Source organism: Nerophis ophidion, linkage group LG22 (genome assembly GCF_033978795.1).
Source record: "Nerophis ophidion isolate RoL-2023_Sa linkage group LG22, RoL_Noph_v1.0, whole genome shotgun sequence".
Lineage (NCBI taxonomy): Eukaryota > Metazoa > Chordata > Actinopteri > Syngnathiformes > Syngnathidae > Nerophis > Nerophis ophidion.
In genome coordinates, this window is record NC_084632.1 from 10106869 (window position 1) to 10134372 (window position 27504).

Here is a 27504-nt window from a genome sequence, read left to right on the forward strand (position 1 = left end):
ATCCAGGGGTCGGCAACCCGCGGCTCTTTGATCACTCTGATGGGGCTCAGCTGCTAAATTACCGACCCCAACGACTATTCCATGAGGTTTCCGGATTTTAGTGCCTCTCTCAGAAATCACCCGGGGATAACATTCTCCAATTTTCACCTGGACTACAATACTAAGGGTGTGCAGTGATTGGCAATGTATTTAACCTCCTCTGCAACATGTCGTTGCGCCCGTTTTTACATCACGCGATCTGTGTGTCAACTGGTCATTTTATATTCTGCCTCTGTTAACACACGAAAGCGACTGCAAAGCATACTTCTTCAACAGCCATACAGGTTACGCTGAGGGTTGTAATATAAACAACTTTAACACTCTTACTAATATGTGCCACACTGTGAACCCACACCAAACAAGAATGACAAACACATTTCGGGAGAACATCGGCACTGTAACACAACATAAACACAAAATAACAAATACCCAGAATTCCATGCATCCCTACTCTTCCGGGCTACGCTAGCACCCTTCCAACCCCGCCCACCTCAACCGACGCACGGAGGGGGTTTGCGTGGTTCTTCCTGCAGCTGCGGACTCTCTTGCCTCCTCCCAACAGCCGACCCTGACCGTCGGACACCGTGGAGGAGGGGGAAAAAAAAAATTCAGCCCGGCTGACCTGCCTCGTCGAGAAACGTGGCTTCCCACGGAGGAACTGGCGGTCACCACACCCGTGGCCACACCCCTCTGACCATATAATCTCACTAAAACACTAGTGACACACTAAGCAGATAAGGGATTTTCCAGAATTATCCTAGTAAATGTGTCTAATAACATCTGAATAGCTCCCACTGCCCTGGTCTTTTTTTTCCTCTAGTCCTTCACTCTCACTTTCCTCATCCACGAATCTTTCATCTTCGCTCAAATTAACACTAGAAGACCCAGAGAGCAGCCATTTGGCTTTTCTACCATGCTAATGACCAATGTGGCCATAAGGGCTCATGTGACTGCAACCACCCCGACTAGTTTTGTGGCCGTTTACCCACCTGACTCCCTGATGAGTCACTAAACACTGTTTGTTTACATAACAAAAGGAAGGCCTTCCAGCCGATCGGCTGCCCTCTGGGTTTTATAGGTTGAGCAAAAAAAATCCTGGGTCTTCTTGGGGAAATCGTCGCTTTCTCGGTCCGAATCGCTCTCGCTGCTGGTGGCCATGATTGTAAACAATGTTCAGATGTGAGGAGCTCCACAACCCGTGACGTCACGCGCACATCGTCTGCTACTTCCGTTACAGGCAAGGCTTTTTTATTAGCGACCAAAAGTTGCAAACTTTATTGTGGATGTTCTCTACTAAATCCTTTCAGCAAAAATATGGCAATATCACGAAATGATCAAGTATGACACATAGAATGGACCTGCTATCCCCGTTTGAATAAGAAAATCTCATTTCAGTAGGCCTTTAAATGATTATTTATTTTTGCTCATATTTTGTACTCCTGTACTTATTCTTTACTGGACTGCAACACATTCCTCACACTTTAAGCTGCTGGGAGAAAACAAGACAGGAAAATGTTAACCAGGAAGTGAGCCAATTATCAGTATTTACTTGGACATGAAGAAAGGCTGGAATTAAATAATTAAATAAGCTGTGCTTCCTACTAATCCTTTTCCGACACTGTGCAAATCATACTTGCCAACCCTCCCGGATTTTCCGGGAGACTCCCGAAATTCAGCACCTCTCCCGAAAACCTCCCGGGACAAATTTTCTCCCGAAAATCTCCCGAAGTTCAGGCGGAGCTGGAGGCCACGCCACCTCCAGCTCCATGCGGACCTGAGTGACGTGTCAACAGCCTGTTTTTACGTCCGCTTTCCCGTGTCTGCCCAATGACATTATAACTGTAGACAGGGGCGCCGAAAAGGAGGGGTGGGGGTAAAAGAGACGGATTCTAGGGGATCCATGATGGAGGGGGGCCCAGAGAGGTCCCTAATGATGATGAAATTATAATACAGAGGGGTCCTGTAAAGATACAGGGGCCCTGAAAAGATTCTTTTCATGGGGCCCAAAATTCCTAGCGGCGCCCCTGACTGTTGAATGATCGAGGGCGAGTTCTTGGTTTTTTATGTGGGTTTATTGTTAGGCAGTTTCATTAACGTCCTCCCAGCGCGGTAACAACACACAACAACAGCAGTCCGTTTTTGTTGACCGTAAAGCAGTTCGTCTGCCGTAAACAGCAATGTCGTGACACTCTTAAACAGGACTTGGTGAATCTAGCTGTAAATATACTCTTTCCTAAATAAAAACGCCCCGCCCCCACCCCCCGGAATCGGAGGTCTCAAAGTTGGCAAGTATGGTGCAAATGAATGTTCACGCTAGTTGTTTTCTACTCTAACTTTGTTGACTATGTTGAGTACAAAGTGTGCCTTTAAGCTTGTTGAAGGAGCGCATCCAAGCAAAGGGTTATTGCCCACACAAAGACGAAAGCTTCCGGTGTTTTAATGTAGGCCAAAGGACACGAGTCCATCTTGAAAGATGGCTTGTGTGCAGGCAAGAATTAACGGAAGCGCGCGTGAAGTGGAGGACGTGCTTGTGTCAGCTTTGTGGTCGCTATGAACTAATATCGGAGATAGCGCTTTTCCGCCAGCCCTTTCACATGCAGTCTTAATAATAGTATTGGGACACCTGGGCATTGAAGGAAGAGGAAGTGAAAAGAGAAGAGCATGTTTTTCTCCAGCTTTAACAACTTCCACTCCCTATAGGGAAGGCTTTCCGCAAGTTGGTCTCCAGGAATTTACGTGTGCAGTATTTGTGAGCTTCCAAGTCACTGCTCATCGCCGAGTGTCTGGCTTGCAGTACTACTTGGGAAAAGTCATTCAATGAAGATACTGAGGTACTTTAGAAAAATGTTGAAATATCTGGAGCAGGGGTTACCAACGCGGTGCCCGCGGGCAGCAGGTAGCCCGTAAGGTCCAGATGAGTCGCCCGCTGGCCTGTTCTAAAAATAGCTCAAATAGCAGCACTTACCAGTGAGCTGCCTCTATTTTTTAAATTGTATTTATTTACTAGCAAGCTGGTCTCGCTTTGCTCGACATTTTTAATTCTAAGAGAGACAAAACTCAAATAGAATTTGAAAATCCAAGAAAATATTTTAAAGACTTGGTCTTCACTTGTTTGAATAAATTCATTTATTTTTTTACTTTGCTTCTTATAAGTTTCAGAAAGACAATTTTAGATTAAAAAAATACAACCTAAAAAACGATTTTAGGATTTTTAAACACATATAACTTTTAAATTCCTTCCTGACAATTTAAATCAATGTTCAAGTACATTTATTTTTTTATTGTGAAGTATAATAAATACATTTTAATTTAATTCTTCATTTTAGCTTCTGTTTTTTTGACGAAAAATATTTGTGAAATCTTTCTTCAAACTTATTATGATTAAAAGTAAAAAAAATATTCTGGCAAATCTAGAAAATCTGTAGAATCAAATTTAAATCTTATTTCAAAGTCTTTTGAATTTCTTTAAAAATTTTTGTTCTGGAAAATCTAGAACAAATAATAATTTGTCTTTGTTAGAAATATAGCTTGGTCCAATTTGTTTTATATTCTAACAAAATGCAGATTGGATTTTAACCTATTTAAAACATGTCATAAAAATTCTAAAATTAATCTTAATCAGGAAAATTACTAATGATGTTCCATAAATTATTTTTTCAACATTTTCAAAAAGATTCAAATTAGTTAGTTTTTCTCTTCTTTTTTTCGGTTGAATTTTTAATTTTTAAAGAGTCGAAATTGAAGGTAAACTATGTTTCAAAATTTAATTTTCATTTTTTTCCTGTTTTCTCTTCTTTTAAACCGTTCAATTAAGTGCTTTTTTCATCATTTATTCTTTACAAAAAAACTTCCGTAAAAGGAAAAAAAATGTACGACGGAATGATGGACAGAAATACCCATTTTTTAAAATATAAATATACATATATTTATTAAAGGTAAATTGAGCAAATTGGCTTTTTCTGGCAATTTATTTAAGTGTGTATCAAACTGGTAGCCCTTCGCATTAATCAGTACCCAAGAAATAGCTCTTGGTTTCAAAAAGGTTGATGACCCCTGCTGTAGAGAGAGGAGTGCAGAAGTTTGTTTTTGTTGCCAAGCCAGGCTCCAGCTAGAATAGCATTAGCTTAGCATTAGCTTAGCATTAGCTGTGGGAGTGACTGGTGAATGTTGGACCTGGTTCTCTGCAATCGGGGTATTTTAGGATTATCATTTTGTTGTGCACCCCGCCTAGCGCCACCCTGAAAGGACAAGCGGTAGGAAATTGATGGATGGATGAATTGTTGAATATTCCCCCCTAGTAGCAGCCAATAGGGCTGCGACTCACACGATTCGATTCCATGCTTAGAGGTAACGTTATGATTCAGAATCCATTCTCGATTCAAACTGAGTTTTGATTAAACATCAATACTTTTTTTGAACAACATTGGCTGCCAGTTCTATGATTACCTCTACTACATTCCTCCATGAAATAGACAAACAGCTCTGATAACTTCGTTTGAACAAAATACCATTCAAACATGAAATAAAGTCCAATATCTCTCTCATTTGTATGCCATTTGGAACACAGTATTGTCACATTGAGTTGGTGACCAACCCCAAGATGCAGAGAAGGCGGCAGGCATAGCGCAGGAAAACATGATTTAATCTTTAGAAATGAAAAAACACAAATCAGGAACTAGGAACAGCCAAACTGGAAAACGGGAAACAGAATCCAGCAAACCGGAACTAACAACAAAAAGACAGCACGCTCTAAAACAGCTACAGGTTCTATGACAAGCAATACTGACATTGACAGGTAGTGGTGACAATAATCCAGCACAGACCGGATGGGAAGGCAGTTTCAAATAGCGGCTGGCTGATTGACACCAGGTGTGGTCAGGTGGCAATCAGCCGCAGCTGAGGGGACACAGCACTCAGAGAGACAAACCGGAAACAGAGCCAAAACAAGAGCGCTGACATGATATACTACACACAGAGGAAAAACTAAAACACAACCAAACTGTCAGGGGCAAGCCTGACGAGTACGACCCTATATGACCAACAGCTGGCTCCCAATGGCTCACTTTCAAAATAAAGGAAACACATTTGGAAATGTGCTTTCCCCAAAGAAGCCGTCTGCAGAGAAGTGTGTGATAGTTTGGATTTGTTTTAAGGACAGACACTTGGCAGACATTTGCTTTAAAGGGGAACATTATCACCAGACCTATGTAAGCGTCAATATATACCTTGATGGTGCGGAAAAAAGACCATGTATTTTTTTAACCGATTTCCAAACTCTAAATGGGTGAATTTGGGTGAATTAAACGCCTTTCTGTTTATCGGGCTGGAGGCGATGACGTCAGAATATGACGTCGCCGAGGTAACACAGCCACCATTTTCATTTTCAACACATTACAAACACCGGGTCTCAGCTCTGTTATTTTCCGTTTTTTTGACTATTTTTGGAACCTCGGAGACATCATGCCTCGACGGTGTGTTGTCGGAGGGTGTAACAACACTAACAGGGAGGGATTCAAGTTGCACCACTGGCCCGAAGATGCCAAAGTGTCTGCCGCCAGACCCCCATTGAATGTGCCAGAGTGTCTCCACATTTTACCGGCGATGCTAAGGCAGACATGGCACAGAGATGTATGGATAACCTGCAGATGCATTTGCAACTATATTACATTTCCTTCCACCCACATTTAATGCGAAAAAAACACTTACCAATCAACGGATTTAAATGGCTCCATTATCACAAAATGCGAAAGTCTTGATCGTTTGGTCCGCACATTTTACCGGCGATGCTAACGCAGCTATTCGGCCATGCTATGGCTATGAATAGCGTCAATAGCTATTCGCTCAATAGCTTCAGTTTCTTCTTCAATATTTTCATACTCCAACCATCTGTTTCAATACATGCGTAATCTGTTGAATCGCTTAAGTCGCTGAAATCCGAATTTGAATCCGAGCTAATGTCGCTATATCTTGCTGTGGTATTCCCATTGTTTGTTTACATTGGCAGCACTGTATGACGTCACAGGGAAATGGCCAGTGTCTTCGCAGAGAGCGAAAATAAGGCACTTTAAAGCTTTATTTAGGGATATTCCGAGACCGGTAAAATTTTGAAAAAAAATTCAAAAAATACAACAAGCCACTGGGAACTGATCTTTATTGTTTTTAACCCTTTTGAAATTGTGATAATGTTCCCCTTTAAGGACAGACACTTGGCAGACATTTTCTTTAAGGACAGACACTTGGCAGACAATTTTTTTAAGGACAGAAACTTGGCAGACATATGCTTTGAGGAAAGACACTTGGATTTGCTTTAAGGACAGACACTTAGTAGACAATTTTTTTAAGGACAGAAACTTGGCAGACATTTGTTTTAAGGACAGAAACTTGGCAGACATTTGTTTTAAGGACAGACACTTGGCAGACATTTGTTTTAAGGACAGAAACTTGGCAGACATTTGTTTTAAGAACAGACACTTGGCAGACATTTGCTTTAAGGACAGACACTTGGCAGATATTTGTTTTTAAGGACAAACACTTGGCAGACATTTGCGTTGAGGACAGACATACTGCCTCACAATACGAAGGTCCTGCAGTCCTGGGTTCAAATCCAGGCTCGGGATCTTTCTGTGTGGAGTTTGCATGTTCTCCCCGTGAATGCGTGGGTTCCCTCCGGGTACTCCGGCTTCCTCCCACTTCCAAAGACATGCACCTGGGGATAGGTTGATTGGCAACACTAAATTGGCCCTAGTGTGTGAATGTGAGTGTGAGTGTTGTCTGTCTATCTGTGTTGGCCCTGCGATGAGGTGGCGACTTGTCCAGGGTGTACCCTGCCTTCCGCCCGATTGTAGCTGAGATAGGCGCCAGCGCCCCCCGCGACCCCGAAAGGGAATAAGCGGTAGAAAATGGATGGATGGCACTTGGCAGACATTTGCTTTAAGGACAGACACTTGGCAGATATTTGTTTTTTAAGGACAAACACTTGGCAGACATTTGCGTTGAGGACAGACACTTGGATTTGTTTAAAGGACAGACACTTGGCAGACATTTGTTTAAAGGACAGACACTTGGATTTGTTTAAAGGACAGACACTTGGCAGACATTTGCTTTAATGAAAGACACTTGGCAGACATTTGCTTTAAGGACAGAAACTTGGCAGACATTTGTTTTAAGAACAGACACTTGGCAGACATTTGCTTTAAGGACAGACACTTGGCAGATATTTGTTTTTTAAGGACAAACACTTGGCAGACATTTGCGTTGAGGACAGACACTTGGATTTGTTTAAAGGACAGACACTTGGCAGACATTTGTTTAAAGGACAGACACTTGGATTTGTTTAAAGGACAGACACTTGGCAGACATTTGCTTTAAGGAAAGACACTTGGCAGACATTTGCTTTAAGGACAGACACTTGGCAGACATTTGTTTTAAGGACAGACACTTGGCAGATATTTGCGTTGAGGACAGACACTTGGATTTGTTTAAAGGACAGACACTTGGCAGACATTTGTTTTTTAAGGACAAACACTTGGCAGACATTTGTTTTAAGGACAGACACTTGGCAGACATTTGTTTTAAGGACCGAAACTTGGCAGACATTTGTTTTAAGAACAGACACTTGGCAGACATTTGCTTTAAGGACAGACACTTGGCAGATATTTGTTTTTAAGGACAAACACTTGGCAGACATTTGCGTTGAGGACAGACATACTGCCTCACAATACGAAGGTCCTGCAGTCCTGGGTTCAAATCCAGGCTCGGGATCTTTCTGTGTGGAGTTTGCATGTTCTCCCCGTGAATGCGTGGGTTCCCTCCGGGTACTCCGGCTTCCTCCCACTTCCAAAGACATGCACCTGGGGATAGGTTGATTGGCAACACTAAATTGGCCCTAGTGTGTGAATGTGAGTGTGAGTGTTGTCTGTCTATCTGTGTTGGCCCTGCGATGAGGTGGCGACTTGTCCAGGGTGTACCCTGCCTTCCGCCCGATTGTAGCTGAGATAGGCGCCAGCGCCCCCCGCGACCCCGAAAGGGAATAAGCGGTAGAAAATGGATGGATGGCACTTGGCAGACATTTGCTTTAAGGACAGACACTTGGCAGATATTTGTTTTTTAAGGACAAACACTTGGCAGACATTTGCGTTGAGGACAGACACTTGGATTTGTTTAAAGGACAGACACTTGGCAGACATTTGTTTAAAGGACAGACACTTGGATTTGTTTAAAGGACAGACACTTGGCAGACATTTGCTTTAAGGAAAGACACTTGGCAGACATTTGCTTTAAGGACAGACACTTGGCAGACATTTGTTTTAAGGACAGACACTTGGCAGACATTTGTTTTAAGAACAGACACTTGGCAGACATTTGCTTTAAGGACAGACACTTGGCAGATATTTGTTTTTTAAGGAAAAACACTTGGCAGACATTTGCGTTGAGGACAGACACTTGGATTTGTTTAAAGGACAGACACTTGGCAGACATTTGTTTAAAGGACAGACACTTGGATTTGTTTAAAGGACAGACACTTGGCAGACATTTGCTTTAAGGAAAGACACTTGGCAGACATTTGCTTTAAGGACAGACACTTGGCAGACATTTGTTTTAAGGACAGACACTTGGCAGACATTTGCTTTAAGGACAGACACTTGGATTTGTTTAAAAGGACAGACACTTGGCAGACATTTGTTTTAAGGACAGACACTTGGCAGACATTTGCTTTAAGGACAGACACTTGGATTTGTTTAAAAGGACAGACACTTGGCAGACATTTGTTTTAAGTACAGACACTTGGCAGACATTTGTTTTAAGGACAGACACTTGGCAGACATTTGTTTTAAGGACAGACACTTGGCAGATATTTGTTTTTTAAGGACAAACACTTGGCAGACATTTGCGTTGAGGACAGACACTTGGATTTGTTTGAAGGACAGACACTTGGCAGACATTTGTTTTAAGGACAGACACTTGGCAGACATTTGTTTTAAGGACAGACACTTGGCAGACATTTGTTTTAAGGACAGACACTTGGCAGACATTTGTTTTAAGGACAGACACTTGGCAGACATTTGTTTTAAGGACAGACACTTGGCAGATATTTGTTTTTTAAGGACAAACACTTGGCAGACATTTGCTTTAAGGACAGACACTTGGATTTGTTTTAAGGACAGACACTTGGCAGACATTTGTTTTAAGGACAGACACTTGGCAGACATTTGCTTTAAGGACAGACACTTGGCAGACATTTGCCTTAAGGACAGACACTTGGCAGACATTTGTTTTAAGGACAGACACTTGGCAGACATTTGCCTTAAGGACAGACACTTGGCAGACATTTGCTTTAAGGACAAACACTTGGCAGACATTTGCCTTAAGGACAGACACTTGGCAGACATTTGCCTTAAGGACAGACACTTGGCAGACATTTGTTTTAAGGACAGACACTTGGCAGACATTTGCTTTAAGGACAGACACTTGGCAGACATTTGCCTTAAGGACAGACACTTGGCAGACATTTGCCTTAAGGACAGACACTTGGCAGACATTTGTTTTAAGGACAGACACTTGGCAGACATTTCCTTTAAGGACAGACACTTGGCAGACATTTGTTTTAAGGACAGACACTTGGCAGACATTTGCTTTAAGGACAGACACTTGGCAGACATTTGCCTTAAGGACAGACACTTGGCAGACATTTGTTTTAAGGACAGACACTTGGCAGACATTTGCCTTAAGGACAGACACTTGGCAGACATTTGCTTTAAGGACAAACACTTGGCAGACATTTGCCTTAAGGACAGACACTTGGCAGACATTTGCCTTAAGGACAGACACTTGGCAGACATTTGCCTTAAGGACAGACACTTGGCAGACATTTGTTTTAAGGACCGAAACTTGGCAGACATTTGTTTTAAGAACAGACACTTGGCAGACATTTGCTTTAAGGACAGACACTTGGCAGATATTTGTTTTTAAGGACAAACACTTGGCAGACATTTGCGTTGAGGACAGACATACTGCCTCACAATACGAAGGTCCTGCAGTCCTGGGTTCAAATCCAGGCTCGGGATCTTTCTGTGTGGAGTTTGCATGTTCTCCCCGTGAATGCGTGGGTTCCCTCCGGGTACTCCGGCTTCCTCCCACTTCCAAAGACATGCACCTGGGGATAGGTTGATTGGCAACACTAAATTGGCCCTAGTGTGTGAATGTGAGTGTGAGTGTTGTCTGTCTATCTGTGTTGGCCCTGCGATGAGGTGGCGACTTGTCCAGGGTGTACCCTGCCTTCCGCCCGATTGTAGCTGAGATAGGCGCCAGCGCCCCCCGCGACCCCGAAAGGGAATAAGCGGTAGAAAATGGATGGATGGCACTTGGCAGACATTTGCTTTAAGGACAGACACTTGGCAGATATTTGTTTTTTAAGGACAAACACTTGGCAGACATTTGCGTTGAGGACAGACACTTGGATTTGTTTAAAGGACAGACACTTGGCAGACATTTGTTTAAAGGACAGACACTTGGATTTGTTTAAAGGACAGACACTTGGCAGACATTTGCTTTAAGGAAAGACACTTGGCAGACATTTGCTTTAAGGACAGACACTTGGCAGACATTTGTTTTAAGGACAGACACTTGGCAGACATTTGTTTTAAGAACAGACACTTGGCAGACATTTGCTTTAAGGACAGACACTTGGCAGATATTTGTTTTTTAAGGAAAAACACTTGGCAGACATTTGCGTTGAGGACAGACACTTGGATTTGTTTAAAGGACAGACACTTGGCAGACATTTGTTTAAAGGACAGACACTTGGATTTGTTTAAAGGACAGACACTTGGCAGACATTTGCTTTAAGGAAAGACACTTGGCAGACATTTGCTTTAAGGACAGACACTTGGCAGACATTTGTTTTAAGGACAGACACTTGGCAGATATTTGCGTTGAGGACAGACACTTGGATTTGTTTAAAGGACAGACACTTGGCAGACATTTGTTTTTTAAGGACAAACACTTGGCAGACATTTGCGTTGAGGACAGACACTTGGATTTGTTTTAAGGACAGACACTTGGCAGACATTTGTTTTAAGGACAGACACTTGGCAGACATTTGTTTTAAGGACAGACACTTGGCAGACATTTGCTTTAAGGACAGACACTTGGATTTGTTTAAAAGGACAGACACTTGGCAGACATTTGTTTTAAGGACAGACACTTGGCAGACATTTGCTTTAAGGACAGACACTTGGATTTGTTTAAAAGGACAGACACTTGGCAGACATTTGTTTTAAGTACAGACACTTGGCAGACATTTGTTTTAAGGACAGACACTTGGCAGACATTTGTTTTAAGGACAGACACTTGGCAGATATTTGTTTTTTAAGGACAAACACTTGGCAGACATTTGCGTTGAGGACAGACACTTGGATTTGTTTGAAGGACAGACACTTGGCAGACATTTGTTTTAAGGACAGACACTTGGCAGACATTTGTTTTAAGGACAGACACTTGGCAGACATTTGTTTTAAGGACAGACACTTGGCAGACATTTGTTTTAAGGACAGACACTTGGCAGATATTTGTTTTTTAAGGACAAACACTTGGCAGACATTTGCTTTAAGGACAGACACTTGGATTTGTTTTAAGGACAGACACTTGGCAGACATTTGTTTTAAGGACAGACACTTGGCAGACATTTGCTTTAAGGACAGACACTTGGCAGACATTTGCCTTAAGGACAGACACTTGGCAGACATTTGTTTTAAGGACAGACACTTGGCAGACATTTGCCTTAAGGACAGACACTTGGCAGACATTTGCCTTAAGGACAGACACTTGGCAGACATTTGTTTTAAGGACAGACACTTGGCAGACATTTGCTTTAAGGACAGACACTTGGCAGACATTTGCCTTAAGGACAGACACTTGGCAGACATTTGCCTTAAGGACAGACACTTGGCAGACATTTGTTTTAAGGACAGACACTTGGCAGACATTTGCTTTAAGGACAGACACTTGGCAGACATTTGTTTTAAGGACAGACACTTGGCAGACATTTGCTTTAAGGACAGACACTTGGCAGACATTTGCCTTAAGGACAGACACTTGGCAGACATTTGTTTTAAGGACAGACACTTGGCAGACATTTGCCTTAAGGACAGACACTTGGCAGACATTTGCTTTAAGAACAAACACTTGGCCGACATTTGCCTTAAGGACAGACACTTGGCAGACATTTGCCTTAAGGACAGACACTTGGCAGACATTTGTTTTAAGGACAGACACTTGGCAGACATTTGCTTTAAGGACAGACACTTGGCAGACATTTGCCTTAAGGACAGACACTTGGCAGACATTTGCCTTAAGGACAGACACTTGGCAGACATTTGTTTTAAGGACAGACACTTGGCAGACATTTGCTTTAAGGACAGACACTTGGCAGACATTTGTTTTAAGGACAGACACTTGGCAGACATTTGCTTTAAGGACAGACACTTGGCAGACATTTGCCTTAAGGACAGACACTTGGCAGACATTTGTTTTAAGGACAGACACTTGGCAGACATTTGCCTTAAGGACAGACACTTGGCAGACATTTGCTTTAAGGACAAACACTTGGCAGACATTTGCCTTAAGGACAGACACTTGGCAGACATTTGCCTTAAGGACAGACACTTGGCAGACATTTGTTTTAAGGACAGACACTTGGCAGACATTTGCTTTAAGGACAGACACTTGGCAGACATTTGCCTTAAGGACAGACACTTGGCAGACATTTGTTTTAAGGACAGACACTTGGATTTGTTTAAAGGACAGACACTTGGCAGACATTTGCCTTAAGGACAGACACTTGGCAGACATTTGTTTTAAGGACAGACACTTGGCAGACATTTGCCTTAAGGACAGACACTTGGCAGACATTTGCTTTAAGGACAAACACTTGGCAGACATTTGCCTTAAGGACAGACACTTGGCAGACATTTGCCTTAAGGACAGACACTTGGCAGACATTTGTTTTAAGGACAGACACTTGGCAGACATTTGCTTTAAGGACAGACACTTGGCAGACATTTGCCTTAAGGACAGACACTTGGCAGACATTTGTTTAAAGGACAGACACTTGGATTTGTTTAAAGGACAGACACTTGGCAGACATTTGCCTTAAGGACAGACACTTGGCAGACATTTGCCTTAAGGACAGACACTTGGCAGACATTTGTTTTAAGGACAGACACTTGGCAGACATTTGCTTTAAGGACAGACACTTGGCAGACATTTGCTTTAAGGACAGACACTTGGCAGACATTTGTTTGTGAAATGAGCAGGTACTCCAAGTAACGCGAGTACATTCAGCCGTGCTAAGTACGGTAGAATCATCATCTGCTGGCCCAGACAACAAATCATCATTCATCCTGGCAGATTTTGTCAAGTCACATGACCTCAAATGACCTTGACATGTTTGCTGTCATGTGGTACACACGAGCAGGTGATGTTGTGTCAGCTGACTTGAAAGGGCGGACAGAGGAGAAGTGCGTCTTTCAAACATATGTCTAGAGGGATGCAGCGGCACACACACACACACACACACACACACATACACTCACACGCACGCACACACACAGCAACACGCCAGCAAGACTGAAAAGTTGCTGTGTGTGTGTGTGTGCGTGCGTGCGTGCGTGCGTGCGTGCGTGTGTGTGTGTGTGTGTGTGAGTGTGTGTGTGTGTGTGTGTGCGCACATGCACAAATAAACATTCTTCAAACCAAACTTCCTGGGCTCCAGTGAAGGTCTGTCGGTGTCAGGGGAACCAGCAACAAACCATCATACATACATACACACATATACTGTGTGTGTATATATATATATATATATATATATATATATAAATATTAGGGGTGTGGGAAAAAAACGATTCAAAAACGAATTGAATCAAATACGTTGTGCAATTCAAAATCAATTCTCATTTTTAAAAAAACTATTTTTTTATTTTTTTTTAATCAATTCAACAATACCATAACAATGCAATCCAATTCCAAAAATAATGCACTTTGTGACTTCAATAATAAATATGGCAGTGCCATGTTGGCATTTTTTTTCATAACTTTAATTGATTTATTTTGGAAAACCTTGTTACATTGTTTAATGCAGGGGTCACCAACACGGCGCCCGCGGGCACCAGGTAGCCCGTAAGGACCAGATGAGTTGCCCGCTGACCTGTTCTAAAAATAGCTCAAATAGCAGCACTTACCAGTGAGCTGCCTCTATTTTTAAAGTTGTATTTATTTACTAGCAAGCTGGTTTCGCTTTACTCGACATTTTTCATTCTAAGAGGGACTAAACTCAAATAGAATTTGAAAATCCCAAAAAATTTTTAAAAACTTGGTCTTCACTTGTTGGAATAAATTCATTTATTTTTTTTACTTTTCTTCTTAAAACTTTCAGAAAGACAATTTTAGAGAAAAAATACAACTTAAAAAAGGATTTTAGGATTTTTAAACACATATACCTTTTTACCTTTTAAATTCCATCCTCTTCTTTCCTGACAATTTAAATCAATGTCCAAGTACATTTATTTATTTTTATTGTAAAGAATAATAAATACATTTGAATTTAATTCTTCATTTTAGCTTCTGTTTTTTCGACGAAGAATATTTGTGAAATATTTATTCAAACTTATTATGATTAAAATTCAAAAGAAATATTCTGGCAAATCTAGAAAATCTTTGGAATCAAATTTAAATCATATTTCAAAGTCTTTTCAATTTCTTTTTAAATTTTTGTTCTGGAAAATCTAGAAGAAATAATGATTTGTCTTTGTTAGAAATATAGCTTGGTCCAATTTGTTATATATTCTAACAAAATGCAGATTGGATTTTAACCTATTTAAAACATGTCATCAAAATTCTAAAATTAATCTTAATCAGGAAAAATTACTAATGATGTTCCATAAATTCTTTTTTAAATTTTTTCAAAAAGAATCGAATTAGCTAGTTTTTCTCTTCATTTTCTTCGGTTGAATTTTGAATTTTAAAGAGTCGAAATTGAAGATAAACTATGTTTCAAAATGTAATTTTCATTTTTTTTTCCTGTTTTCTCCTCTTTTAAACCCTTCAATTAAGTGTTTTTTTCATAATTTGTTCCCTACCAAAAACCTTCCGTAAAAGGAAAAAAAATGTATGGTGGAATGACATATATATATATATATATATATATATATATGATACACACTTAAATAAATTGCCAGAAATAGCCAATTTGCTCAATTTACCTTTAATAAATAAATCTATATATGTGAATGTGAGTGTGAATGTTGTCTGTCTATCTGTCTTGGCCCTGCGATCAGGTGGCGACTTGTCCAGGGTGTATGCCGCCTTCCGCCCGATTGTAGCTGAGATAGGCGCCAGCACCCCCGGCGATCCCAAAAGGGAATAAGCGGCATAAAAAGGAAGGATGGTATAGCTCGGTTGGTAGAGTGGCCGTGCCACGAACATGAGGCTTCCAGGTTCGATTCCCGCTTCTGCCATCCTAGTTACTGCCGTTAAGTCCTTGGGACACTTTACCCACCTGCTCCCAGTGCCAACCACACTGGTTTAAAAAAACAAACAAACATGTAACTTTGATATTGGGTTTCACAATGTAAAGCGCTTTGAGTCACTAGAGAAAAGCGCTATATAAATATAATACACACTTATATATATATACATATACATATATATATATATATATATATATATAGAGAGAGAGAGAGAGAGAGATTTATTAAAGGTAAATTGAGCAAAATGGCTATTTCTGGCAATTTATTTAAGTGTGTATCAAACTGGTAGCCCTTCGCATTAATCAGTACCCAAGAAGTACCTCTTGGTTTCAAAAAGGTTGGTGACCCCTGTTGTAAACACTAACAGAGTTGATGGCCATTTAGTTCTCTCATCCTCCGCTTGTCCAAAGCCAGCGGACAGCCGTCACCAGGAGACAAATATTTGAAAATGATGTATGGCTACTTTGACGCAATATTAAAAGCACTTTGGGACACACACTTCCACTTCCACGAAAGACCGACGGAAAATGTCAGACTCAGCTGAAAGTGGCGCCAAGACGGCTGTGCAGTATTGGAAATATTCATATTCTACACTTCTGTGGGGAAATAGGAGCTCCAACACCTACACAATACAAAAGTGTATATGTCCTACAAAGTACATAAAGTGTACATGTCCTACAAAGTACACAAAGTGTACATGTCCTACAAAGTACACAAAGTGTACATGTCCTACAAAGTACACAAAGTGTACATGTCCTAGAAAGTACAAAAGTGTACATGTCCTACAAAGTACATAAAGTGTACATGTCCTACAAAGTACACAAGTGTACATGTCCTACAAAGTACACAAAGTGTACATGTCCTACAAAGTACATAAAGTGTACATGTCCTACAAAGTACATAAAGTGTACATGTCCTACAAAGTACAAAAGTGTACATGTCCTACAAAGTACATAAAGTGTACATGTCCTACAAAGTACACAAAGTGTACATGTCCTACAAAGTACATAAAATGTACATGTCCTACAAAGTACAAAAGTGTACATGTCCTACAAAGTACATAAAGTGTACATGTCCTACAAAGTACATAAAGTGTACATGTCCTACAAAGTACACAAAGTGTACATGTCCTACAAAGTACACAAAGTGTACATGTCCTACAAAGTACATAAAGTGTACATGTCCTACAAAGTACATAAAGTGTACATGTCCTACAAAGTACATAAAGTGTACATGTCCTACAAAGTACATAAAGTGTACATGTCCTACAAAGTACATAAAGTGTACATGTCCTACAAAGTACACAAAGTGTACATGTCCTACAAAGTACACAAAGTGTACATGTCCTACAAAGTACATAAAGTGTACATGTCCTACAAAGTACAAAAGTGTACATGTCCTACAAAGTACATAAAGTGTACATGTCCTACAAAGTACAAAAGTGTACATGTCCTACAAAGTACACAAAGTGTACATGTCCTACAAAGTACACAAAGTGTACATGTCCTACAAAGTACATAAAGTGTACATGTCCTACAAAGTACAAAAGTGTACATGTCCTACAAAGTACAAAAGTGTACATGTCCTACAAAGTACATAAAGTGTACATGTCCTACAAAGTACACAAAGTGTACATGTCCTACAAAGTACAAAAGTGTACATGTCCTACAAAGTACACAAAGTGTACATGTCCTACAAAGTACACAAGTGTACATGTCCTCTTGCTAACATTACAACTACTTAAAGTCTACCAAGTAAAGTCTTTATTAGGTCCCAAATAGGAACAAGTACAAACTAAGTACTTCATAACCTTTCTATATTTTGTACTGTGGAGACTTTTACTTTGAAGTAGTGACTAGGCTGACCATGATCTGAAATCCCAAAAAGAGGACACATATATGCGTGCCAAGGCGGGCAGCACGCCAAGGTGAAAATTTGCCAATGATACTTGAACTTGCTCTGTTGACAGTATAACAAAATAAGTCACACTTATATTATGTAACATTCACAGTTTTAGAAATAGTACAGAGGTAGCAATAGTCAAAATAACCTATTGTATATACACATAAATAATGTCTCAAAACAGGTTAATTATCCATCCATCCATCCATTTTCTACCGCTTATTCCCTTTTGGGGTCGCTGGCGCCTATCTCAGCTACAATCGGGCGGAAGGCGGGGTACACCCTGGACAAGTCGCCCCCTCATCGCAGGGCCAACACAGATAGACAGACAACATTCACACTCACATTCACACACTAGGGCCAATTTAGTGTTGCCAATCAACCTATCCCCAGGTGCATGTCTTTGGAAGTGGGAGGAAGCCGGAGTACCCGGAGGGAACCCACGCATTCACGGGGAGAACATGCAAACTCCACACAGAAAGATCCCGAGCCTGGATTTGAACCCAGGACTGCAGGACCTTCGTATTGTGAGGCAGACGCACTAACCCCTCTCCCACCGTGAAGCCCAGGTTAATTATATTTAAACAAAAATCAGGTAACAGCCCATTCTTTAAAATGTCTCTTGTCAGTCTAGTGCAGGGGTCGGGAACCTTTTTGGCTGAGAGAGCCATGAAAGCCAAATATTTAAAAATGTATTTCCGTAAGAGCCATATAATATTTTTATAACACTGAACACAACTAAACGGGTGCATTTTTAAGTAAGACCAACATTTCTAGAGTATAATAGGTCTCTTATTCTTTATAATAAAATTGTTATTCTGAAGCTAACTGTGGTGGGGGCGTGGCCTGTGGGCCTGCAGCAAACTTGGGTGTCCCAGGACCGGCCTCGAAATCAGCGACAGGTGCATAGATGGCCCAACTGGGCCTTGTTATCTAATCACCTGTTGCCCTGTTATAAGCAGCAGCCAGGAGGAGAGATGGGGTGGAGGCTGGAGCCAGAGCGCGAGTGAGAGAGAAAAATACAATTGCTGGAAAGCAACTGAGAGACTTATTGAAAAATAAAACAATAATGTAACCCTGAAAAGGGCTCTCGTGTCGGTGCTTGGTGGTCTGAAGAACCCCCAGGAGGACAAGGGTCTGTGTTGGTGTTGGTGACTTGATGTGGTGGCAGCGTGTCCGGTGTGGCCGGTGGTCCCTTGTTCCCTGGGCAGTGCACCTGCTGTTTTGGTTTGGGCTCTCTAGGTGGCTGGGGCCGTAGTCTGGCTCCCGCACATACTAGGAGACAAATATATTGTCAAATATATTACATTCAGTTTTATTTTATTTTTAGTCTGTCCGCTCTTACGTTTTGTTTCTTTGTTGAATCATTAAATACCCGTTTTTATTGTAGGCTGCCTCCTCCTTGGCCTGCTCTTAAAATCACTCCAACCTATGTCTACTCACACGACACACCCTTGACAAATCAGTGGTGCAACACTGTGTTCAGCTCAAAATAAACACCCTGGACTGTGCCATAACTGAGGGTGACCTCCGTCTGAAGGGACACCTCGTCCTCCACAGCCTTTCTTACGCTGACCACACCCACAGGAAGTGGAAACATGCCGTACCACACGCGTCACATGCACCCCGTTTGTGTGCTAATTTCAAAACGCGGCCCATCGATTGTCACGTGGAAACACCACGTGCCACATTGTTAATACCTTCCTGCCAGATAAGCTGGCACGGGGATCCCAGCGCAGGATGTTGTCATTTTGTGGCTACCGAAGTCAAGGTTTGCACTGCACTGTTGAGAAGGGACTGGCCCACAGCCCTCAGCCCATTTCCAACATGTTGGGAGAATACTCTTCTTGGGATTAACGTCACGCCAGGAACACACGTGCTCCCACCTACAGTGACATCTGGCCTCCACGGAGGACACGCTCTCATTTGCCTCCACAAAGGACACGCTCTCATACGCCTCCACGGAGGACACGCTCTCATACACCTCCACAGAGGACACGCTCTCATACGCCTCCACGGAGGACACGCTCTCATACGCCTCCACTAAGGACACACTCTCATACACCTCCACGGAGGACATGCTCTTATACGCCTCCACGGAAGACACACTCTCATACGCCTCCACAGAAGACACGCTCTCATACGCCTCCACGGAGGACACGCTCTCATACGCCTCCACAGAAGACACGCTCTCATACACCTCCACGGAGGACACGCTCTCATACGCCTCCACGGAGGACACGCTCTCATACACCTCCACGGAGGACACGCTCTCATACGCCTCCACTAAGGACACACTCTCATACACCTCCACGGAGGACATGCTCTTATACGCCTCCACGGAAGACACACTCTCATACGCCTCCACGGAGGACACGCTCTCATACGCCTCCACAGAAGACACGCTCTCATACACCTCCACGGAGGACACGCTCTCATACGCCTCCACAGAAGACACGCTCTCATACGCCTCCACGGAGGACACGCTCTCATACGCCTCCACAGAAGACACGCTCTCATACACCTCCACGGAGGACACGCTCTCATACGCCTCCACGGAGGACACGCTCTCATACGCCTCCACTAAGGACACACTCTCATACACCTCCACGGAGGACATGCTCTTATACGCCTCCACGGAAGACACACTCTCATACGCCTCCACAGAAGACACACTCTCATACGCCTCCACGGAGGACACGCTCTCATACACCTCCACGGAGGACACGCTCTCATACACCTCCACGGAGGACACGCTTTCATACGCCTCCACGGAGGACACGCTCTCATACACCTCCACGGAGGACACGCTTTCATACGCCTCCACAGAGGACATGCTCTCATACGCCTCCACAGAGGACATGCTCTCATACGCCTCCACAGAGGACATGCTGTCATACGCCTCCACAGAGGACACGCTGTCATACGCCTCCACGGAGGACACGCTCTTATACGCCTCCACGGAGGACACGCTCTCATAAGCCTCCACAGAGGACATGCTCTCATACGCCTCCACAGAGGACATGCTCTCATACGCCTCCACAGAGGACATGCTCTCACACGCCTCCACAGAGGACATGCTCTCATACGCCTCCACAGATGACACGCTGTCATACGCCTCCATGGAGGACACGCTCTTATACGCCTCTACGGAGGACATACTCTTCTATTTTTGCAGTGTTCAATCAATCAATCAATCAATGTTTATTTATATAGCCCCAAATCACAAATGTCTCAAAGGACTGCACAAATCATTACGACTACAACATCCTCGGAAGAACCCACTCCTTTTCCGCCCTCGGTACTTGTCCTTTTTTTTCTTTGGCTATTTTTACGGTGGCTACAGTACATGCAGGTATAGTCTCTGGTTCAATGTGACCTCAAGTAACCTTCTGTCTGCAAGAAAGAATTGTTTGCTTCTGGTATGCATCCTACCTCTGTGACTGCTGCTTCCCCACCGCCCAGCTCTGAACATTATTTATGGGTGTATAATGTAGCCCGGAAGAGTCAGGGCTACATGGGATTCTGGGTATTTGTTCTGTCGTGTTTATGTTGTGTTATAGTGCGGATGTTCTCCTGAAATGTGTTTGTGATTCTTGTTTGGTGTGGGGTCACAGTGTGGCACATATTAGTAAGAGTGCTAAAGTTGTTTAAACGGTCACCCTCAGTGTGACCTGTATTGCTGTTGAATAAGGATGCCTTGCAGTCTCTTACGTGTGTCTGCAATATCCTCGTCAAACAATTCTTTGGGCTGGCAAGATATTTGTACAAACTTTAGAGGGCGCTAGCGGTAGTGCCATCATTGGACGCCCTTAATATTGTTCATTGAGTGAACACCAGCGTACATTCGAGAGAATAATCATTCTGAAATTTGATGGTCTCCCGGGAAAATTGGGAGGGTTGCCAGGTGTGACGCTGTCAAGCGGCATTCATATAAAACTCGCGGGACGCGTGTCTGAGACCCTTGGTTTATACATAGCACAAGGCAAAAAAATTTCCGTATGCAGTATTATTTCATTATAAATTTCATAAGAGTTTTGTGGCTCCCATTGTTTTCTTTACTTTGTGAAACGGGTCAAAATGGCTCTTTGAGTGGTAAAGGTTGCCGACCCCTGCTCTAGGATATACCAATCAAATGTCTGCTTATTCTCGTGTCCTTTATAAAGAATCTTAATATATAAATATTCATCACGAAATACTGTTATTATATCAAAGTAATGCCAATAAAAAGATATATTTGACAAAGAGAAAGTTACAGGACTGTACATTTGATCCCATGCTTACTTCTCATTGTGCAACCGGTGAATGTTTCAATGGGAACTGAATGCAATATCTGAAAGGGGTACAAACAAACCTGTTTCCCAGCCGGACACACACAACTAGTACACAGCTCATGAAGAACAATATTTTTTGTTATTGTTATTGGAAGCGGGCCAAAACATTTGTATTGGGAAAAAAAATCGATTACATTAATAAAAACATTTGACTTGTTATTTAGTCAGGTTTAGGACAGGTGTGCTGCTGGTGTGGCAACATGAATTGATGAAGGTGGACCTCGACTTAAACAAGTTGAAAAACTTATTGGGGTGTTACCATTTAGTGGTCAATTGTACGGGATATGTACTGAACTGTGCAATCTACTAATAAAAGTTTCAATCAATAAATGAATGTGCACTTATGCTATAAGGAAAGATGAGCATGCAGCAGCTCACACATTCTCATACTTTCTGTAACATCCAGAAAGAAATGTCAGCCAGTTGAAAAATGTCTCAACTATAAGCTACGGGAAGGAACTTTTATTGAAATGTTGGAAATACTCTTGAGGAGGAAACCTTCCAAAGGCTATCAAAAGTTAAGTAGCTGTTATTGTGATGTAGAGAAATCCCACGTATTTACCAAATTTCCCAGGAAATGTTCTACATTTTCAAATGCAAATGCTGACGTTCCTCTCGGACACATGTGATGGGGTGTCTGTGATATCGCCTGATCACATTAAAGTCCTACTGAAACCCACTACTACCGACCACACAGTCTGATAGTTTATATATCAATGATGAAATATTAACATTGCAACACATGCCAATACGGCCTTTTTTTGTTTACTAAATTACAATTTTAAATTTCCCGCGGAGTTTCCTGTTGAAAATGTCGCAGAATGATGACGCGTATGATGAAGCGTGCTTGTGACGTTATTGGTTGGAGGGGACATATTAGCCCAGCACCACTTACGGCTATAAGTTGTCTCTTTTCATCTCATAATTACACAGTAATTTGGACATCTGTGTTGCTGAATCTTTTGCAATTTGTTCAATTAATAATGGAGACTATAAAGAACAATGCTGTTGGTGGAAAGCGGTGGATTGCAGCTGTCTTTAGCATCGAGACACAGCCGGTGTTTTTTTGTTTGTTGTGTAGCTCTAACACAGAGCGGTCAAGCGAACATGTTTCTCTACGTCAACCAGCATGTTTTTGGATGGGAATATTGTGATTATTAAGTCGGCTCTTACCGGAGACTTGAGTGGATTAAGCGACTTCATCCTGCAGCTCAAAAAGGCAGCTGTGATCTTGGCTCCTCGGCTTCTCTCAGAGACACTGGCGTTCACCGCAGCCATCCGACTTACAGGTATGACTTTATAATCTCACTAAAATACTATTAACACAGTAAGAAGATAAGGGATTTTCCAGAATTATCCTAGTAAATTTGTCTACTTACATCTGAAACTCGCCCACTGCCGCCGCCTGGAGCCGTCGCTTTTCCTTTTTTTTAGTGCTTCACTCCAACTTTCGTCATCCACGAATCTTTCAACCTCGCTCAAATTAATGGGGAAATCGTCGCTTTCTCGGTCCGAATTGCTCTTACTGCTGGTGGCTCACATTATAAACAATGTGAGGATGTCCTGAGCCCTCACACCGGTGACGTCACGCTCACATACTTCCGGTAAAGGCAAGGCTTTTTTATTAGCGACCAAAAGTTGCGAACTTTATCGTCGATGTTCTCTACTAAATCCTTTCAGCAAAAATATGGCAATATCGCGAAATGATCAAGTATTACACATAGAATGGACCTGCTATCCCTGTTTGAATAAGAAAAACAAATTTCAGTAGGCCTTTAAAGCCTTGGCCGGTTGTTTACTGACGTGTCCTATGCACGTTTAAAATGAACTTGCATGATTAAATAACTTCAGCAGCTAAGGAATATGGGCCACTATTAATCAGTATCAACAAGCACATGATGGGATGTTTATTTGAGGCTCAAGCAGTGTGTTCTAGTCACCCATGTCTTCTTCACGGTAGATAATGGAGTGATGATCGCTGGCCTCGTATCTTTGGGCCGCTTCCACGTGGTACGTCACGTTCTGGCTCCGGATGCTGCCTTCAAACTGGCCCTCCAGCACGGAGCCGTGACATGCCGAACCATCTTCGCCTGCAACAGCGTGACAACTCGTCAGTGTGGGGCCACCCTTATCCTGTGTGGGGCCACTCTTATCCTGTGTGGGGCCACTCTTATCCTGTGTGGGGGCCACTCTTATCCTTAGTGGGGGCCACTCTTATCCTTAGTGGGGGCCACTCTTATCCTTAGTGGGGGTTACTCTTATCCTGTGTGGGGCCACTTTTATCCTGTGTGGGGGTTACTCTTATCCTGTGTGGGGGCCACTCTTATCCTGTGTGGGGGCCACTCTTATCCTGTGTGGGGGTTACTCTTATCCTGTGTGGGGGTTACTCTTATCCTGTGTGGGGGCCACTGTTATCCTGTGTGGGGGTTACTCTTATCCTATGTGGGGGCCACTCTTATCCTGTGCGGGGTCACCTACTCACCTTCCAGTGTGCCGGAGTATAAGTGGGACAGGTCGGGCGTGGTCGCTCCATCTTCACTGATCACCTTGAAGTCGCTGGAGAAGTCCTTGGCGGCTCGTCTCAGGCGCAAGCGGAAATTTCTGAGGGAAACAAACATACATAAGCAGCCAGAACATAAGTCAGCAGTTAGAACATAAGTAAGCAGCCAGAACATAAGTCAGCAGTTAGAACATAAGTCAGCAGTAAGAACATACGTCAGTAGCTAGAACATAAGTCAGCAGCTAGAACATAAGTCAGCAGCTAGAACATACGTCAGCAGCTAGAACATAAGTCAGCACTCAGAACATACGTCAGCAGCTAGAACATACATCAGCAGCTAGAACATAAATCAGCACTCAGAACATACATCAGCAGCTAGAACATAAGTCAGCAGCTAGAACATAGGTCAGCACTAAGAACATACGTCAGCAGCTAGAACATAAATCATCAGTTAGAACATAAATCAGCACTCAGAACATACATCAGCAGCTAGAACATAAGTCAGCAGCTAGAACATAAGTCAGCACTAAGAACATACGTCAGCAGCTAGAACATAAATCATCAGTTAGAACATAAATCAGCACTCAGAACATACGTCAGCAGCTAGAACATAAGTCAGCAGCTAGAACATATGTCAGCAGGTAGAACATAAGTCAGCAATTAGAAAATACGTCAGCAGCTAGAGCATGAGTCAGCAGCTAGAACATGAGTCAGCAGCTAGAACATAAGTCAGCAGTTAGAACATACGTCAGCAGCTAGAACATATGTCAGCAGCCAGAACATACATCAGCAGCTAGAACATAAATCAACACTCAGAACATACATAAGCAGCTAGAACATATCTCAGCAGCCAGAACATAAGTTACCAGCTAGAACATACGTCAGCAGATAGAACATAAGTCAGCAGCTAGAACATACATCAGCAGCTAGAATATAAATCAACACTCAGAACATACATCAGCAGCTAGAACATAAGTCAGCACTAAGAACATAAGTCAGCACTAAGAACATACGTCAGCAGCTAGAACATAAATCATCAGTTAGAACATAAATCAGCACTCAGAACATACGTCTGCTGCTAGAGCATACGTCAGCAGCTAGAACATAAGTCAGCAGCTAGAACATATGTCAGCAGGTAGAACATAAGTCAGCAGTTAGAAAATACGTCAGCAGCTAGAACATGAGTCAGCAGCTAGAACATGAGTCAGCAGCTAGAACATAAGTCAGCAGTCAGAACATACGTCAGCAGCTAGAACATATGTCAGCAGCCAGAACATAAGTTACCAGCTAGAACATACGTCAGCAGATAGAACATAAGTCAGCAGCTGAGAACATACATCAGCAGCTAGAACATAAATCAACACTCAGAACATACATCAGCAGCTAGAACATAAGTCAGCACTAAGAACATACGTCAGCAGCTAGAACATAAATCATCAGTTAGAACATAAATCAGCACTCAGAACATACGTCTGCTGCTAGAGCATACGTCAGCAGCTAGAACATAAGTCAGCAGCTAGAACATATGTCAGCAGGTAGAACATAAGTCACCAGTTAGAAAATACGTCAGCAGCTAGAACATGAGTCAGCAGCTAGAACATGAGTCAGCAGCTAGAACATAAGTCAGCAGTTAGAGCATACGTCAGCAGCTAGAACATAAGTCAGCAGCCAGAACATAAGTTACCAGCTAGAACATACGTCAGCAGATAGAACATAAGTCAGCAGCTAGAACATACATCAGCAGCTAGAACATAAATCAGCACTCAGAACATACATCAGCAGCTAGAACATAAGTCAGCAGCTAGAACATAAGTCAGCACTAAGAACATACGTCAGCAGCTAGAACATAAATCATCAGTTAGAACATAAATCAGCACTCAGAACATACATCTGCTGCTAGAGCATACGTCAGCAGCTAGAACATAAGTCAGCAGCTAGAACATATGTCAGCAGGTAGAACATAAGTCAGCAGTTAGAACATACGTCAGCAGCTAGAACATGAGTCAGCAGCTAGAACATGAGTCAGCAGCTAGAACATAAGTCAGCAGTTAGAACATACGTCAGCAGCTAGAACATATGTCAGCAACCAGAACATAAGTTACCAGCTAGAACATACGTCAGCAGATAGAACATAAGTCAGCAGCCAGAACATAAGTCAGCAGTTAGAACATAAGTCAGCAGCTAGAACATAAGTCAGCAGTTAGAACATACATCAGCAGCTAAAACATAAGTTACCAGCTAGAACATACGTAAGCAGCTAGAATACAAGTCAACAGCAGAACATAAGTCAGCAGCTATAACATAAGTCAGCAGCTAGAACATACATCAGCAGTTAGAACATAAGTTAGCAGCTATAACATAAGTCAGCAGCTAGTAAATACGTCAGCAGCTAGAACATAAGTTACCAGCTAGAACATACGTCAGCAGCTAGAACATATTTCAGCAGGTAGAACATAGGTCAGCAGCTAAAACATAAGTCAGCAGCTAGAACATAAGTCAGCAGCTAGTAAATACATCAGCAGCTAGAACATAAGTTACCAGCTAGAACATACGTCAGCAGCCAGAACATAAGTCACCAGTTAGAACATAAGTCAGCAGCTAGAATATACGTCAGCAGCTAGAACATAAGTCAGCAGTTAGAACATAAGTCAGCAGCTAGAACATATGTCAGCAGGTAGAACATAGGTCAGCAGCTAAAACATAAGTCAGCAGCTAGAACATAAGTCAGCAGCTAGTAAATACATCAGCAGCTAGAACATAAGTTACCAGCTAGAACATACGTCAGCAGCCAGAAAATAAGTCACCAGTTAGAACATAAGTCAGCAGCTAGAATATACGTCAGCAGCTAGAACATAAGTCAGCAGTTAGAACATAAGTCAGCAGCTAGAACATAAATCAGCAGCTAGAACATAAATCAGCACTCAGAACATACGTCAGCAGCTAGAACATAAGTCAGCAGTTAGAACACAAGTCAGCAGCTAGAACATAAATCAGCAGCTAGAACATAAATCAGCACTCAGAACATACGTCAGCAGTTACAACATAAGTCAGCAGCTAGAACATAAGTCAGCAGTTAGAACATAAGTCAGCAGCTAGAACATAAATCAGCAGCTAGAACATAAATCAGCACTCAGAACATACGTCAGCAGCTAGAACATAAGTCAGCAGTTAGAACACAAGTCAGCAGCTAGAACATAAATCAGCA

The 27504-nt window shown here is 42.3% G+C and overlaps 1 protein-coding gene across 2 annotated transcripts in view; it reads right to left on the reverse strand.

The window, feature by feature from the left end:
* The window catches only part of si:ch1073-396h14.1 (disintegrin and metalloproteinase domain-containing protein 10), a 171681-nt gene that overhangs the window by 132240 nt on the left and 11937 nt on the right, over window positions 1-27504 (reverse strand). For both annotated transcript variants that reach the window (XM_061883233.1, XM_061883234.1), the window contains exons 3-4: window positions 24282-24400; window positions 23740-23889 (exon numbers count right to left, since the gene is read on the reverse strand). In XM_061883233.1, coding sequence (XP_061739217.1) covers window positions 23740-23889; window positions 24282-24400 — 269 coding nt within the window. The remainder of the gene's footprint in view (window positions 1-23739; window positions 23890-24281; window positions 24401-27504) is intronic.